General features: G+C 42.6%; 1 protein-coding gene across 2 annotated transcripts in view; it reads right to left on the bottom strand.

Moving 5' to 3' along the window:
- LVRN (laeverin) overlaps positions 1-13,246 on the bottom strand; it is an 87,618-nt gene extending 74,372 nt beyond the window's left edge. For both annotated transcript variants that reach the window (XM_035013949.1, XM_035013950.1), the window contains exon 1: positions 12,106-13,246. In XM_035013949.1, coding sequence (XP_034869840.1) covers positions 12,106-12,803 — 698 coding nt within the window. In that variant the 5' untranslated portion in view covers positions 12,804-13,246. The remainder of the gene's footprint in view (positions 1-12,105) is intronic.
- Positions 13,247-18,344: the final 5,098 nt, after the last annotated feature.

Genomic DNA, 18,344 nt, shown 5'->3' with positions numbered 1-18,344 from the left:
AATGGAAACATCACTGCCCCTTACCCTGAAGCCCGCCCCAGCTCGGGGAAGTGAGCATGGAGCGAGAGAAAGGGAGATTTCACAGTAAATTAAGGTTAAGGCTTTTAGTATGACACAGGACTGGATTCTCTAATTTTTGCATCTGGACAGTGTTTGTGACTTCGTGGACATAGATCATCTGTCACCAAAGAATGAGCAGTAAATTATGGGCTGCTAGAGTATTTACGCAGGAGCAGGAAAGATGATCTCAGAGACTAAATTGTAAAAAGGACAGTGGGAGAAACACAGTTGCATTTTTACTGAACTGTGAGGTGTGCTTTTTCAATATGCTGGTTACACTTGTTTTCAAAAGATACAAGATCTAAATCTTTGATGAGCAAAACCATCCCCTAGAGAAGACCGCTCAGCCACATGAAGCATGTGGGGTCAACATGCTTCTATAGGATAATGAAATGATCTTTTCTCTGCATCACCAACGACATCATGTACTTGGCATTGGAGTTCACTGCTTGTTTTGATACTTCTAAATTCTTTCCTAATATTGCTCAACTTTCTATCTTGTGTGTCATACCCTGAGGACTATGCCAGATTTCCTAGCATAAACAGCAACTGAAGGAAGTCTTTTTCAATTCTCTGTTCACTCTTTCTACACCTGCACATACTGACTGGTGTTGATCGTATGGTTCTCCCCTTAATTTGTCCCCAATAAAGATCCTAATTTTCTCCAGCCATGTCACACTAGTGAGCCCACCCTCATCCCTTGATGATCCTATTCTCATTTCTCTGAATACCTCCCTATTCTGTCTTATGTTTTATTAAGGACATGGCATGATCAGAAAAGCAAGACGTATTCCTAAAGGACACTGTGAACAAGAATGGGATTATACATTCTTTCATTGAATTTCAAAAATGGAAGAAAACTTAGAGAGTTCCACCATCTTAATTTATAGATGTGAAAGCTGGTACCCTGGGAATTTATACAACTGGGGAGACAAGGAAGTAGTTGGGGTAGTATCAGAACCAGGGCTCCAGCTCCCCAGCCTGTGGTCCTTCCCAGCTCTCTTTCCTGGGTCCTTTTATGTGCTTTGTAGAACATACTATAATAAAAACTACAAGCAAACTAAGATATCATGAAGAAGACTGAGGATTAACTTTATAGTTAATAACATTACCAAATCTAGAGATGATCAGACTTCTGTTTTCCACCCTGATGGAGTAACATAGGCTAGAATGAGCCCTCTGTTGAAAACAACTAAAAACTCCTATAAAATATATGGAACAACTGTTTTCAGACATGATAACAAGAAGCACAGGACTGTGATTCCCAAGAGAAGAGAAGCTTATGAGGTGAACTCTACAATCACCTTGTCTACCTGGAAGCAATTTCTCAACTGCAGCACAGAGAAAGAGAACAGAAACTGAATTCAGTGGTCTCATAGAGGAGACTATGACTGATGCCTGGAAAGATCTAGATAGCTAAAATCTGCAGGGCAGAAATCCAGAAATCTGGGCGCCTGGGTGGCTCAGATGGTTAAGCATCTGCCTTCGGCTCAGGTCATGATCCCGGGGTCCTGGGATCGAGTCCCACATCGGGCTCCCTGCTCCTTGGGAGCCTGCTTCTCCCTCTGCCTCTCTCTCTCATGAATAAATAAATAAAATCTTTAAAAAAAAAAAAAAAGAAATCCAGAAATCTGCATAGAATCTACCCCCCCACCCCCCACCCCCCATCCGTGGGCTGAGTCTTTGGTCAAATATTAATCTGCACTTTAGGAGGTCAAGCAAAGAAATGCTGTTGGGGGAAAGAACAGCTACCATGGAAGGGAAAACTGAACAATTCCTAGAGCTCACACAGTGCTAGGAGTTGTTCAAATTCCCACAAGCCAGAGGACAGAAATCTCCAGAATAAGTGGATTTTTCAACAGAGACCAGGAAGGTAATGCCTGAGCAATGAGCTAAAGTAGCCCTAGAGTAAAGGTGCTTTCGATCCACTCTCAAAGGACTTAAACACAAGCCATGGGAGATCAAACAAGGATTGAGAAGGCCACCAAATAACTTATGTGCCTATCTTAAAAAGACAGCATTCATTAAAGCAACATAACAAAATGTGGCATTCAGCAACATAAACTTTGAAATGTCAGGCACTCAATAAAAAATGAGAAAATGCCCAAATATTTGGAAACTAAATAGCACAGTTGTAAATAACCCATGAGTCAAAGAAGAAATCAAAAGGGAAGCTATAAAGTACGTTGAACTGGACGAAAATTTTAAAAACAACATGACATTTTTTGTGGCATGCCACTAATTCAGTAGTTAGTGGAAAATCTATACCACTAAACACCTATGTAGAGAAGAAAAATACCTTAAATTGATCTTTAAATTGATTACCTTGCACCCACCTGAAGAAAACAGAAAAAGAAAAAGGGCACCTGGATGGCTCAGTCGGTTGAGCATCTGACTCTTGATTTTGGTTCAGGTCATGATCTCAGGGTTGTGAGACTGAACCCTGCATGGTGCTCTGAGCTCAGCGAGGAGTCTGCTTATGGATTGTCTCCCTCCCTCTCCCTCTGGCCCTCCCCCTTTGAGCACTCTCTCTAAAATAAATAAATAAATCTTAAAAAAAGAAAATAGAGGGGCGCCTGGGTGGCTCAGTTGTTAAGAGTCTGCCTTCGGCTCAGGTCATGATCCCAGGGTCCTGGGATCAAGCCCCACATCGGGCTCCCTGCTCAGGCAGGAAGCCTGCTTCTCCTTCTCCCACTCCCCCTGCCGTGTTCCTGCTCTCACTATCTCTCTCTCTGTCAAATAAATAAAATAAAATAAAATAAAAAAATAGAAAAAGAAAAGGAAGCCCAAAGTAAGAAGAAGAAAGGAAATAATAAAGAATAATATATAAAGCATTAAAGTGAAAAACAATAGAGAAAATCATTGAAACAAAAAATTGGTTTTACAAGAAAATTAATAAAGTATATAAATCTCAAGGCACATTTATCAAACTTACTGTCTGTCAGAAGTGGAAGAGACCTTGGAGGACCCCACCCTTTTAACTTACAAAAAGCTGAGGACCCTGGAGTATAGGCAATTGGTTAGACAATTAGTAAGTGGCAGAGGCCAACACAATAATGAAGGAGAAGAACAAACTTGGAAGATTGAAACTACCTGCCTTCAAGACTTACTATAAAGCTATGGTAATCAAGAGATATCAGAACCAGGGCTTAAGTTCCCAAAAGAGAAAAGACACAAATGACCAATGTCAAGAATGAGAGAGGTGACATCACTACAGATTCCACAGATATTAAAATAATAATAAAGGAATATTTTGTAAAACACTAACTACACTTAAATTTGACAACTTTGATTAAATGGACAAATTCCTTGAAAGACCCAAACTCCTAAAGCTTGCTCATGAAGAAACAGACGACCAAAATAGCCCTTTATTCATTAAACAGATTTAATCTGTAGTTAAAAACCATCCCACAAAAAAAGTCCAGGCCCATGTGGCTTCATTAGTGAAAATCAACCAAGACTTTAATGAAGAATTAATGCCAATTCCATATAAATCCTCCCAAAAAATTAAAGAAGAAAATTTATTATCTGAAGCCAGTGTTACTCTGATACCAAAACAAGACAAAGAAAAAGAAAATCCATGAACATGGATGCAAAAATTAAAAACAAAATTTTAGTAAATCAAATGCAACAAAACATAAAAAGGATAATACATCAAGACCAAGTGGGATTTATCTTTCAAATGCAATGTTAATTTATCATTAGAAAATCAATCAATGTAATTTACCATATTAACAGACTGAAAAAGAAAAACCATATGATCATCTCAATAGATGCAGAAAAAGTATCTGGCAAAATCTGGCATCCAATCTGATAAAAATTCTCAGAAAATTAAAAACCAGAAGGGAACTTCCTCAATTTGATATAGGGAATCTACAACAGGGAGGAGGAGGAGGAAGGGGGGAGGAAGAGGAGAAAAAGAAGAAGAGTAGGGAGAGGAAAAAGAAGAAAGACTAAAGGAAAAAAATCATAATTAACAGTGCAAGACTGAATGCTTTCACCTTAAAATAAGGAACAAAACAAGGATAGCTGCACTTAACCACTTTTATCCAACATCGTAATAGATGCTCTAGGCATGGAAGTAAGGCAAGGAAAAGCAATAAAAGGCACCTGAAGTAACAAAGAAGTAAAACTGTCTTTATTTGAGACAGTATGATCACTTTTGTAGAAAATCTATGGAATTGTCAATTTAACTAAGCTATGTTCATGGATTGGCAGAACATAGTGAAGAAAGGCAGAAAAGGAGAAGACAGAAATAGGAACAAAGAACAATAGCAATAAATAGAAAACAATAATACGCATGATAAATACTAATTCAACTATATCAATACTAAGATAAGAAATGAAAGAGGAGTCATCAGTACAGATCCCATGGACATTAAAAGGATAATAAGGAGTACTATGAACTACACTATGCTCACGCATTTGATAGTCTAGATAAAATGGACCAATTCCTTAAAAGACATAATCTGCCAAAAAAAAAAAAAGCAGAGAAATAATTCCTAACACATTCTATGAGGACAGCACTACCCCCAAACCAAAACCAGAAAAAGACATTACAAAAAAAAACCAAAAAACAAACTATTGACCAATATCTCCCTTAAACATAGATACAAAACTTCTCAACATAATATTAGCAAATCAAATCTAACAATGTATAAAAAGAATTGTACAGCACAAGCAACTGGGACTTTTCTCAGGTATACAAAACTGGTTCAACATTTGAAAATTAATTAATGTAATTCATCACCTCAAAAGACTAAGAGAAATCACATGATCTTATCAATAGATGTAAAAAAGCATTTGCCAAAAATCCAATATTCATTCATGATAAAAACTCTCAGTAAAATAGGAATAGAGGGGAGCTTCCTCATTCTGATAAAGACTATGAAAAATCTACACTAACTTCATACTTAATGGTGAGAACTGAAAGCTTTCCCACTAAGGTCAGGTATAAGCAAGGATGTCCCCTCCCACCATTCCTCTTCAACATGGTGCTGAAAGTCCTTACTAATGCAATAAGTCAAGAAAAGTAAATAAAAGATGCATAGATTGTGAAGAAAGAAACAAAACACTCTTTAGTCACAGATGACATGATTGTCTATGTAGAAAATCCAAAAGAATTGACCAAAAAAACCTCCTGGAACTAATAAGCAATTATAGCAAGGTTGCACTCTACAAGACTAATATACAAAATCCAATTGCTGTGGCACCTGGGTGGCTTGATAAGAGTCATATTATCAAGATATCAGTTCTTCCCAACTTGGTCTGTAAATTCAATGCAATCCCAATAAAAAATCCCAGCAAGTTAAGTTTGTGGATATCAACAAACCAATTCTAAAGTTTACATGGAAAGACAAAAGACCCAGAATAGCCAACACGATACTGAAGGAGAAGAACAAACTTGGAAGATTGACACTACCTACCTTCAAAACTTACTATAAAGCTATGGTAATCAAGAGAGTGTGATATTGGTGAAAGAATAGACCAATAGATCAATGGAACAGAATAGAAAGTCCAGAAAAAGACCCATACAAATACAGCCAACTGATCTTTACAAAGGAACAAAGGCAATGCAATGGAGTAATGATAGTTTCTTCAACAAACAACTACTATATATCCGCATGCAAAAAATTGAATCTAGACACACACCTTATACCCTTCACAAAAATTAACTCATAATGGGTCAAAGTAACTCACAATGGGTCACTTTAAAATGTAAAGTTCAAAAATATAAAACTCCTACTAGATAACATAGGAGAAAACCTAAATGACCTTGAGTATGGTGAGGTCTTTTTAGATACTACACCAAAGACATGACCCATGACAGAAATAATTGATAAAGTGGACTTCTTTAAAACTGAAAACTTTTGCTCTGCAACAAACAGTATAAAGAGAATGAAAAGACAAGCCACAGACTGGGAGAAAATATTTGCAAAAGACATATCTGATAGAGGACAGTTATCCAAAATATACAAAGAACTCTTAAAACTCAGCAATAAGAAAACAAACAACTCAATTAAAAAACCTCAGTAGACAAATCTCCAGAGAAATTAGACAGATGGCAAATGAGCATATTACAAAGGGCTCCACATATGTCATCAGAGAAATGCAAATTAAAACAACGAGATAAAACTGCACACCTGTTAGAATGGCCAAAATCCACAGAACACTGACAACACCAAATGCTGGTAAGGATGTGGAGCAACAGGAACTCTCATACATTGTGGGTGGGAATACAAAATGGTACAGCCACTTTGAAAGTCAGTTTTGTGGTTTCTTACAAAACAAAACATATTCTTACCATATGACTCAGCAATTATGCTCTTTGATATTTACCTAAAGAAGCTAAAAGTTTATGTCTACACAAGAACCTGCACAAAAAGTTTAGAGCAGTTTCATAATTGTCAAACTTGGAAGCAACTAAGATGTTTTTCAGTAGGGCAATGGATAAATAAAGTATGGTAATCCAGAGAATGGGATATTATTCAGTGATGAAAAGAAATGAACTATCAAGACATGAAATGATATGAAGGAATCTTAAATGCGTATTACCAAGTTAAAGAAGCCAGACCTGAAAGGGCTATATACCTATAGCATGATTCCAAATATAAGACATTCTAGAAAAGGCAAAACCATGGAGACAAGATCAATGATTGGGGCAAGGGATGAATCAGCAAATAACAGGATTTTTAGGTCAGTTAAAATACTCTGTATGATATTATAATGATAGATACATGTCATTAAACATTTGTCCAAAAATATAGAATGTACAACACCAAGAGTGAACCATAGGGTAAACTATGGACTTTGGGTGATCATGGTGTGTCAACAGAAGTTCATCTTTGGTTAAAAAAATGTATCGTTCTGATGAGCGATGTTGATAATGGGCGACACCATGCATGTGCAGGTACAGGGGCTAAATGGGAAATGTGTGTACCACCCTCTAACTTTTTGTAAACCTAAAACTGCTCTACAACAGTCCTTCTAAGAAAGCATTCTTAGACATGATACCAAAAGCATGGCCTATTTTAAAAATTGATAAATTGGAAAAAAATCAAAAATAAATAAAAAATTGACAAATTGGACCTCATTAAAATTAAATACTTTTGCCCCCTGAAAGACCTTACTAAGAGCATGAAAAAAACAAGCTACAAACCAGGAGAACCTATTTGTAAACCATATGTCTCACAAAAGTCTCCGATCCAACATATATAATGAACTCTCAGGACTCAACAGTAAAAAAAAAAAAATTCAATTAGAAAATGGGCAAAAGACATGAGGAGGCATTTCATCAAAGGTGATATACAGATGCCAAACAAGCATAAGAATATGCTGAACATCATTAGCCATTAGAAAAATGCAAATTAAGTGCAGGCCAGCGGTTCAATGGATAACATGTGTGACTATGGAACAGAAAAATGCAAATTAAGACCACAATGAGTTATCACTAAAGGCGAATCATAACAGCTAAAATAGAAAACAGTGGTAAAAGCAAATGGTGGCTAAGATGCAGAGAACTATCATTCATACATTGTTGGTGGGAATATAAAATGGTACAGACACTTTGAGAAACAAGTTAGCAGTTTCTTAAAAACTGAACAAGAAACAACCATGTGACCCACCAATTATACTCCTGGGCATTTATTCCAGAAGAATGAAAACTGATGTTCAACCAAAAACTCATACACAATTGCTCCTGGAAGCTTTATTTGTAATAGACAAAAACTGGAAACAACCAAATGTCCCCATTTAACATCAACTTCCCACTTCCTGCTCCTAGCAACCAACATTCTACTTTCTATTTCTGAATTTAACTACTCCAGGTAGTAAATACAATGTCCTCAAAGTTCATCTATGTTGTAGCATATGTCAAAACGTCCTTCCTTTTTTTTTTTTATAAGGTAGGCTCCACGCCCAGCATGGAGCCCAACATAGGGCTTGAACTCACAACCCTGAGATTAAGACCTGAGCTGAGATCAAGAGCCAGTCACTTAATTGACTGAGCTACCCAGGTGCCCCAGAACGTCCTTCCTTTTTAAGACTGAATAATATTCCCATGTATATAATAAGCCACATTTTATTTATCCACTCATCCATCCATGAGCATGTGTTGCTTCCACCTTGTGTCTATCATGACTATGAACATGAGTGTGTTGATCTGGAATTTTTGAAGGTGTGCCCCAGGACTCTGTTTGATAAACTCCTCTGGGGGTTCTAAAATACATCAAAGGTTTATGAACCACTACTCTAATTCAGGATTTCCCCAAGAATAGATGGAAAAGGATTTGGGGTAGGTCTCAGACACACTATTATAAGACCTGACTCACATATGAGAAAGTCAGTCTTTTTCAAATTTTACGAATCTTTCTGGTAAGGTCAAGAGAAGATCTTAGTTTGGTGTTATTTATCTTGAACACCGGATTCTAATTTCTCTTTTTAACAAAGAGAGCAGCCCTCAGATTCAGAGCCTTCGGAGCCTTCAGTGGACAATCGTAACAGGTGAACTTAAAAACATCATTTTTTCATCGTATTCGTGACTCTACAGCACCATGACTATAAGTTCTATGATATGATATGGAGTAGCTTTTTAATAAATCTACTTAATATTTTTGTTTAAGTTGAGTGATATTTTTTACCAAAAAAATACGGCCAGAGGTATGTGAATATGGCAAAACCCAGAAGAGTGATGCACCAGAGAATGAAGTCTGGGAAATACTGTCATCAGGAACATTAACATTTGGATTGTGCTCTCAGCTTTCTACACACGGAACAAGAGAAGCAGACACTGACATACAGACGCACACGTCCAAGGCATCCAGTAGATGTCTCCTCTGTGGCAGAAATGGGATGGCACCTGCCAAGTGGAGAAGGGCAGAGAACATTCGGGAAGCATCCCCAGCAACCTCTGAAGCTAGAAAATCGGTAACCTAAGCCTTAGAAGTGTGAGATAGTGATGCTCTTTGGGTTTTCTGGAATGCTTTTCTTTTTCTTTTGCCTTGGTGTTGAGTAAGATTATTTAAAAGCTGTAGCCTGTCCAGACTGTGATAAGGGGTCATCAAAGAAGAGAAGTAAACACTTTCCAACCGTTGGCAGCCAGCATCGGAGACAGCCCATGGAGAATGTGCACTCAGTAGGCAGTTGCTCCCCAAGGGGGATCTTCTTTGGAGTCTCACATTTCCATGTTTCGATAGTAAGAGGCTGCTCCTAACCATCACACCCTGAGCTGATAGGAGCAGCGACCACCACATAGGTTCTGTGCCAAATACTGTCCTCCTTCTCAGGAATTTTCACAACACTCTAAAGGGTGACACTTAGGTCTCTTCCATGAATGAGGCAACCAGCTCAGAGACATGGAGAACCTGACTCAAGTCGCACAGCTCAAACTCAGGCCTGGTGGGCTTCCAAAATCGGCTTCACCGCACTCATCGTGTTGTCCAACTTCTCTGTGACCTTGGCTTCAAGCTCACCTGGAGGTTTCCTCCCTTTGTGGTTTCCAAAGCAGAGATGCAGAGGAGCAATTTCCGAGTAACAGCTCCTCTAAGATGCCACAAGTCTGGAACTCTAAGTTGGTCTCTGAACATCTGGGGGACTTTATTAGGATTTCTGCTTGTTTGAATTTTAACATTCTCAAAATACGGTTTCTAGTTACCAATGGAGTTGGCAACACAATAGAAAAATGGAAAGGGAATTTCATTTCCCATATTTGCGAGGGCAGTCTATCCAGGCCACGGCCTCATTAAGAAGAAGGAAGAGATGGGTTAGCAAAGGATTTACTGAATTCACGGCAGAAAACACTGTCTGATGTGCGTGCAGTGTCCTTTTTTTCCCCCTGAAAAATCCTGCACTCTGAACCACCCGCACAGTAATTGCAAAAGGTTTCCTGTGCCCTTAAGTCTGGTAACACATCATCCTAATGAGAAAATTTCCAAAGCTATTTTACAAGCCTTGGTGCATTTTTGAAAGAAAGAAAAAAAAAGAAAAAAAAAAAAGCCCAAGCATACAGTCCTTAAAAACAAAGCTACAGATTACACACCCACTGAGGCAGCTTATTAAACTTACTTCCAAAGCCCATAAGTTTTTGAAAATAATGCCGGAGATGATTTAAGAGGTAATTGAGTAGGTTCCTTTCCCTCGGAGAACATCTGAGAACATTTTTTCTAATAATAAAAGGCAAAGTACATGCAGTTGTGTAAACCGCAGATGCTCCACCAGCGGGTGAGCATTTGAAGAAAGAACTTTTAGGTATCTTCCACATACACGATTTCCCGGGGCACTCGCCTGAGGTCAGTAACATGGTCGCAGATCATGGAAAGAGGCAATTCTTGAGCTGGAAACATTCCGTGTGGAAAGCGTTATCCCAAATGAGTGTAAAGAGAACACATGCATGCTACGTGAGCTTGCAAACCCAGAGGGGATGTCTCTTGTCACCGCTATTATTGTTGTTGTTATTATTATTATTATTATTTTCTTCCCAGGGAAGGAATCCCGAAAGCGCCGGCTCCCCCATACTCGACAGAGCCCTTCAAAAGCTTGGGAGGGGTCAGGGAAGCTGCCGCTCATCCACAAAACGAGACTCGGTCCCCAGGCAGGGAATGGGAGGGGATGAATTAAAGGGGATCCTTCAGTTTTGGAGAACCTCAGCAAAAAGGAAAAAAAGAAAAATATGAGAATTGCACCGACGTGAGTCTCTTTGTTGCAAGAGCAGCAGCTACAGATCGAGGACGAGGAAGGAAGAGAGCAGGGAGCTCGGCGCACAGCGCGCTCGGGGAGGGAACCTCGGGGCACAAGGGTGCGACAGCCCCAAGCTTCTCCAACGTTCATACCCAGAAACCACCCGGTGTTCTTCTTAAAACGCACATCCTGATCCTTCGTTCGAAGGTGGGGAATTTGCAATTTCGAACAAACTCCCAGATTGACATCTACTGCCGGTCCGCGGACCAAACTTTGAGTAGCAAGAGATTTGCTCACGGTGGTGAAGCCGTCCTGGATTAGAGCAAAGGGGGGGGGGCTCTCTGAAGACAATGGTAAGCTTCTAGGGGTAGCAGCGACCTTAAAAGGGCAACGACACAAACAAACTGGATGGGCGGGGATGGTGCTAAAAATTGGCCAGCGGGAGGGCCTCGGTCTGCTAGCCTGTATTTACAAGCAGGGGTTTTTTGCTTTTTGTTTTGTTTTTTTTTTTAATTTAATTATGTTATGTCACCATACATTGCATCATTAGTTTCTGATGTAGTGTTCCATGATACATTGTTTGCGTATAACACCCAGTGCTCCATGCAGAACGTGCCCTCTTTAATACCCATCACCAGGCTAACCCATCCTCCCACCCCCCTCCCCTCTAGAACCCTCAGTTTGTTTTTCAGAGTCCATCGTCTCTCATGGTTGGTTTCCCCCTCCGATTCCCCCCCTTCATTCCTCCCCTTCTGCTATCTTCTTTTTTTGTTGTTGTTATGTTAATCCCCATACATTACATCATTAGTTTTTGATGTAGTGATCCATGATTCATTGTTTGTGCATAACACCCAGTGCTCCATGCAGAACGTGCCCTCCTCAATACCCATCACCAGGCCAACCCATCCTCCCACCCCCCTCCCCTCTAGAACCCTCCGTTTGTTTCTCAGAGTCCATCGTCTCTCATGGTTCGTCTCCCCCTCCGATTCCCCCCCTTCATTTTCCCCTTCCTCCTATCTTTTTTTTTTTTTTTTTTTAACATATAATGTATTATTTGTTTCAGAAGTACGGGTCTCTGATTCATCAGTCTTACACAATTCACAGCGCTCACCATAGCACATCCCCTCCCCAATGCCCATCACCCAGGCCCCCCATCCCTCCACCCCCCACCACTCCAGCAACCCTGTTTGTTAATCTCAGGAAACAAACAAGCAGGGTTTCTGAAGGGAAGGGGAGGCCGGGGGCGCTCGCCTTTGGGCCCTACAAGAAAGCGTCGCGAGTGATGGGGGCTTTGGGGGCACGCGCCCCTGGACGCAGGTAGGCGGCCGGGGGACGCGGGGGCGGAGGGGACCCGGGCCGGCCTGCCCTTACCTGCGCTCGCCCTGGTCGGTGTAGACGTTGAAGAAGAGCCCCTCCCTGAGATCCTGGTACACCAGGCCGGAGAAGCTGAGCTGCAGCACATACCGGCCCCCGGGCTGCAGAGCGCCGCCGAGCTCCAGCACCAGGTACTGCGTGTCGAACGCGACCCACACGTCGTCCACCGGCACGCGGCCCGCCGGGCGGTCCCCGGTGCCGGGGGAGAGAGGGCCCCGCACCTCGGCGCTCTCACACTCCAGGAAGAGGCTGTGCAGCAGCAGCCGCGCGGTGGCCACGGTGCAGCGCACCGTGATGTTCACGCGGCCGGTGAAGGTCAACGTCGGAGCCCAGGACTCGTTCGGCCGCAGCCGGGGCCACAGCTCCAGCTCGTAGTGCAGCGGCACGAGCCAGGGCGGCAGGCGCAGCTGGTCCCAGGGTCCCGGGGGGCGCCCGCTGCCCGGGGTGGCCGTGCCCGCCGGCTCCCGGGTGGGCCGCGTGTGCCCGGTGGGCCGCGGCTCCTCCTGCGTGCGCGGCCGGGACGGCGCGGCGCCCGGGACCCCGCGGTGGAGAAGTTCCGACGGCGGGACGCGCGCGCAGCGGCCGTACAGGGCGGCGAGCACGGCCAGCGCCAGCAGGAGCGCGGCCGCCAGCCCGGCCAGCAGCACGGCCACCGCGCGGCTCACGTAGAAGCCGGAGCTGGAAGGGGGGCCCATGGCTGGGCGCGGGGCGCGGGCGACTCGAGAGCCGGAAGGCGGCGGCGGCGGCGGCAGCTCCGGCCTTGACCCGGGTGCTCAGTGATGGGACCCCCGCTCTTGCTCTCTGGGTCGGCCCTCCTGCACCTCCTCCTCCTCCTCCCCCAGCTTGGGAGACAGGAGCGAGCGGTGGGGACCACGGCTTCCCCCTCCCAGCTAATCAGATCCAGGTCCCTGCCTACCCACCCCCGCCCCGCCAGAGCCCAGGGAAGAGGCGGGTCCCGCGCACCGCCGCGCGCGCCCCTTTGGGTCCGAAGGGAAAGCCCGCGCAGATGAGGCTTCCAGCGTCGACGCGGGAAGGGGACGGTCGGGCCGAACTCGAACCTGGGACGCCTCGGACGAGGGTGTTTGGATTAACGAGATTTGTTGGGTGCGCCCCGGTGCGCTTTCAGGTGTCGTCGGAAAAGAGATGAGCGCGGGGCACGCTCGGCTCCTTGACTGCAGGACGGTCTGCGGATAGCACACCTGCTGGCCGTTACCCGGGGATGCGAGTGCTCGGGGTGGGGTGAGGGGGCTTAAGGATCTGGGCTTCTGGAGACGCGCTCTGAAACTACCCCCGGGGGGGACACCCGCGCCATCAGAACTAACTCCCCGAGCCAGATCGTTGGGCCCTAAATTCGCCACCCAAATCAGCTCGGGACTCACGCAGCCCAGGCAGGCGAGTGCCACCGATGGCAACCAGGTCAGGAGTCCCGGCGCGTTTCGGAGCTTGGGAAGTGGGCCTGGAGGAGAGTGGCCGACAGAAAGGCAGGGAGAGTTCCTCTGCGGCCCCGGCGTGGAGAGGGGGCGTCCCCGCGAAAGGGGATGTTCTGCTTCCAAAACCGGTTCGTTTCACGCAACAGTCGTGGGGCCAGCCATTCCTCCATTCAGAAACGGCCGGGCCGGGAGTCCCAGGCGGTGCCCCAGTCGGTGGGATCTTTGGCATGCTGGGCATCTGCTTGCTCTTGAGCGGGTGCTCCAGGGAGAGTTCCCGGCCTGTGAGCCGAGCTCCGAGTCTGCTCGCACGCACTCGCGCGCATTGGGAATGGGGTTGCAAGCACGCAGGAGGCGCTGGGGAAGAGAGAGCGGTTAGAGATTCCCTTGCTGGCCGAAGACTTACTTGAGCGTACCCCGTCTTTAGACTTTCAGAAGGAAGAGGGTTTTTCCATCTCGCCCAGAAAAGGTCTTGGCTTTCCTGCTTTGAACGGTAGGTCCCATCCACTGAGGAAACCCTTCCACCTGAGTTCCAGGATAGGGTAAACCAAGGTGATTCTCCTGGGACGTGTGACCTGCCCTGCTCCTCCAACTGAAATTAATCACATTAAAAATAAACCTGCAGGCTCACGGGTTTGATTTGCTTTTTTTTTTTTTTTTTTCGGAAATGGAACGATCGTGTTTGAGAATAATTATGGCCACCGGCATCACTCCCAGAAGATCCTGGGTAGAGCAGCGGGAGAAGAAGCTCCTTCTGTTTCCCCCACGGCAAGTCAGGCTGCCAGCACTATGAGCTCCTGAGCGAGTAGGGGCTTCAAGGTTGTTATTGTGAGATGAGGATTCTCACAGATGCAGAGCGAATTCATTATCGTCCTTACCGCCAACTGGCCGATTTCTTGAAGGATTCCAGACTCCCAAGGAAAGGTTAAAGAAAGAAAAGGAGTCCCTAACAGAGTTACTTCAAATTCATATTAGAGGTGTCCCTCCCCTCGATTTTATATAAGAAACTCTACCGAAACGTGTAAAAGCAGACACAAGCGTTTGATTCCATTTGTCTGGTATCATTAGACAAGTAGAAATTGGCTACCGCACAGAAAGATTCAAATAAAATGACACCAAATGACTCAGCAATTTAAATATGTGATTTAAAGGGAAAATATTTCTGATAAATTGTTAAGTCACTCAAAATTTGCTTAATAATACACTTGCTGAATCATGCTTATGTTAATCTAAAAAACTGGAAAATACTATTACGTGAAATTTTTGACATTTCAGTGAAAGACTAGTTCTGGGAAATAGATCAGTTGCCAAGAAAACATTAACTAAAAAAAAATTTTTTTTTTTTAATTTCTTAATGAGATGCTTAGAAAATCCACTTACTATTTAGACCAGGTAGAGCAGTGATTCTCAACTGGAGGTGCTTTTGGTGACTCCTCTCCCCTGGACATTTGCCAGTGTATGGAGACTTTTGGTTGTCACAATTGTGTGTGTGGGGGGGGGGTTACTACTGGTATCTAGTGAGTAAAGGCCAAGGATAATACTGCTAAACATCCTACAGTGCACAAGACAGCCCCCTACAACAAAGAAGTATCTTGCCCAGAATGTCATCATTTCTGCTGTTCAGGAACCCTAAACTAAAGCAATAATCTAAGGCTTTATATGATACCCAAGTGGGACTTGGGCTTTGTACCTATTTACTTTTGTTGTTTATGCTTATGTTTTGGCATGTCTATTATTCTTCCATCTTTATATCTTGGTACTTACTATGAACCTCTGTAATACTTTATTATTCCCCTTGGGCCATATGATTAATTTTCTTTTCTTTTTTCTTCATTTACTTTGAAAATTTAAATTTTTTTGAATGGGTGATATATTCATAAGGATCAAAAATAAAAACTGTATGGAAATTTATGTTGAGATATCTGGCTTCCACTGCTTTCATAGTTAATAATTTTTAATAGTTTTGTGTCTGTGTGTGTGTATCCTGTGTTTCCTTATGCAAATCAAGCAAATACAATTATATACTCTTGTATTTCTCCCCTTTCTTATGTAAAAAATAGTGTACTAAAACACACTCCTGCTCCTTGCATTTTCATTTCATAGTGTATTCTGTGTATCTTTCCATATCAGTCCACAGAGATCTTTCACAATCTTATCTACAGCTGCATTGTATGGATATACCATTGCAAAGATTTGGTTATTTGAAAGGATTCACCAGACTCCACAGAGTATCTTCATATAGGCTTTTATTTAAAAGCAAAGAATATGGTGCAGCAAGAAAAAGAGAATACAGGCAAGTATTGGAGGTCAGAGAGACATCTCCTGTGCCAACTCCCCGAGGCCCTTATTTGCATAAATAGGGATCATGCTGTGTCACCAGCCTAAACCACCAACATCTCTGAGAAGAATCTTGTTTACAGGAAGGAGCTCAAGGAGCTCAAAGGAGAAGCTCTTAGAGAACTCCCTTAAATAATCAAGACAGGTTTGTCAGACCCATAAATCTAGTTGACAACTATCAGTAAAGGAATTAACCCCATAGGGTCTCCAGGGAGAATTTCAGACTTGAGTCAGCACATCATAAAATAATCAAGAGTCAAAAATCAAATATCCAGAAGTAAGGCAGAGTAAGGAGCACTGAAAATCCTCTCCTCCGTGAAAGCAATATGAACACTGAAAAAATTGTCGGAATTAACTATGTCAGAACTCTGGAAAATAACCAAAATCTTGGAGCAGTCCAGGAAGTCTTTGTTCAAAAAAAATAATAGCCAAATCTCAGTTAAAAAAAAAAAACCTGAGCTTTATGACATTTTAACTTGCTTTATTCTCACTTCCTCCTTCTCAGGTCTGCAGTTGCCTTAAAAATCAACAGCCTAGGGGCGCCTGAGTGGCTCAGTTGGTTAAGCAACTGCCTTTGGCTCAGGTCATGATCCCGGGGTCCTGGGATTGAGCCCTAAACCATGTCCTGCTCCACGGGGAGCCTGCTTCTCCTTCTCCCTCGCCTGCAGCTCCCCCTGCTTGTGCTCTCTCTCCCTCTCTATCAAATAAATAAATAAAAACGTAAAAAAAAAAAAAAATCAACAACCTGCTATCATGGTGCAAACCAGTAGCCTGGTAGCCACTGGAAGGAGCATAAAGTCCCTTTAAAGCCTCATTCTCAGTGAATTGTCATTGTTTGAACTACCTGGTTGATTCCCTGGAAGACTCTCAAGACTCTCTTTATTTGACTTGATTTCACAGTTCAGCCTGGGTGAACAGCCTTTCCTCAGGAGGACTGGTTGAAAATAACAGGCAATTGTTTAATATTGCATCTGCCTGGGGTGGGCAAACATTTGAGGCAAACATTAAGCTCATCAGAAAGTTTAAAAGGAGAAGCTCTGGAATTAGATATCTATAGGGGGCTTTGAAAAGCTCCAACACATTCCTGAAAATCTAAAAGGCCATATACATTCTATGGGCTATGCATAGGACTAAGGCTGCATTGCATGGGGAAAAAAACCCAAGAAAGCCCTAAGCACATCTAGCTTATCTTGAGACATTGCTCAAGCTGGTATCAAGCCCAAGACAGAGTTGTCAACTGCCTGGTTGAGTGTTGAAGGGATAGCTCAACACCCACACAGAGCCCCTTGGCAAAAACTGGGAGATTCAGGTATCCAAGGGAATCTCTGTCTAACCATTAGCTGACCACTAAGCTAACTGAACGAAGACATAAGTGGCCACCAAAATAAAAACAAAAACAAAAAACAGACTTTACTGAATTAGTTCAGAAAAGTCTCTAAGCAAACAAATGACAACAACAATCAGCAACAACAAACCCTGAAGGGGCAAGAGATCTTAGACTTGTCACATTATTTAAAATGTCATGTTCCCAAAAACAAAAATTATGAGACATGCAAAGAAACAGAAATGTATGCCCATACACAGAGAAAAGTCATCAATAGAAAATGTCCCTGAGGACTTTCAAACATTGGGCTTACTAGACAAAGATTTTAAATCAGCTATTTTAAATATGTTAAATGAACAAAAGGAAACATGTCTAAAGAGTTAAAGGAAAGTATGGGAGTAATATCTCATCAAATTAAAAAAAAATCAATAAAAAGATTAAGTTCTAAAAAAAGAATCAAATAGAAATCCTGGAGCTGAAAGTACATTAACTGAAATTTAAAAATCACTAAAGGGGCTTGACAGCAGTTTTTTATCAGGAAGGAGAAATAATCAATGAAATTGAAGATAGGCTAAATGAGTTTATTCTGTCTGAGTAACATAAGGAAAAAAAGAATGAAGAAAAATGAACAGGACTTAAGAGAACCATGGGACACCATCAAGCAGACCAATGTGCAGATTGTGGAAGTTCCAGAGGGAGAAGAGCAAGAGAAGGGGGCAGAGAGATTACTTGAAGAAATAATATCCAAAATCCCCCCAAGTTTTTGCAAGATATGAATCTACAAATCTAACAAGCTCAACAAATTGCACATAGGATAAACTCAAAGATATCCATACCAAGACACATTATAATCATACTGTCAACAGCCAAGGACAAAGAGAGACTCTTACAAGCAGCACGAGAGATGTGATTTTTCACATACAAGGGATTCCACTAAGACTACAAGCTGACTTCTCATCAGAAACCTTGGAGATGAGAAGGTTGATCTATTCAGTGCTGAAAAGAAACAAACAAATAAACCCTATCAGCTGATAATTCTATATCCAGCAAAACTGTTTTTCAAAAATGAGGAAGAAAGAAGACAGTCCCAGATAAACAAAAGCTGAGGGTGTTTGTAACCACTATATCTGCCTTTTGAGATAGGAGTC

The sequence above is a fragment of the Mirounga leonina genome, unplaced genomic scaffold, assembly GCF_011800145.1.
Source record: "Mirounga leonina isolate KUSES-001 unplaced genomic scaffold, KU_Mleo_1.0 Mir_168, whole genome shotgun sequence".
NCBI lineage: Eukaryota > Metazoa > Chordata > Mammalia > Carnivora > Phocidae > Mirounga > Mirounga leonina.
This window is presented reverse-complemented; position numbering and strand designations above follow the sequence as displayed.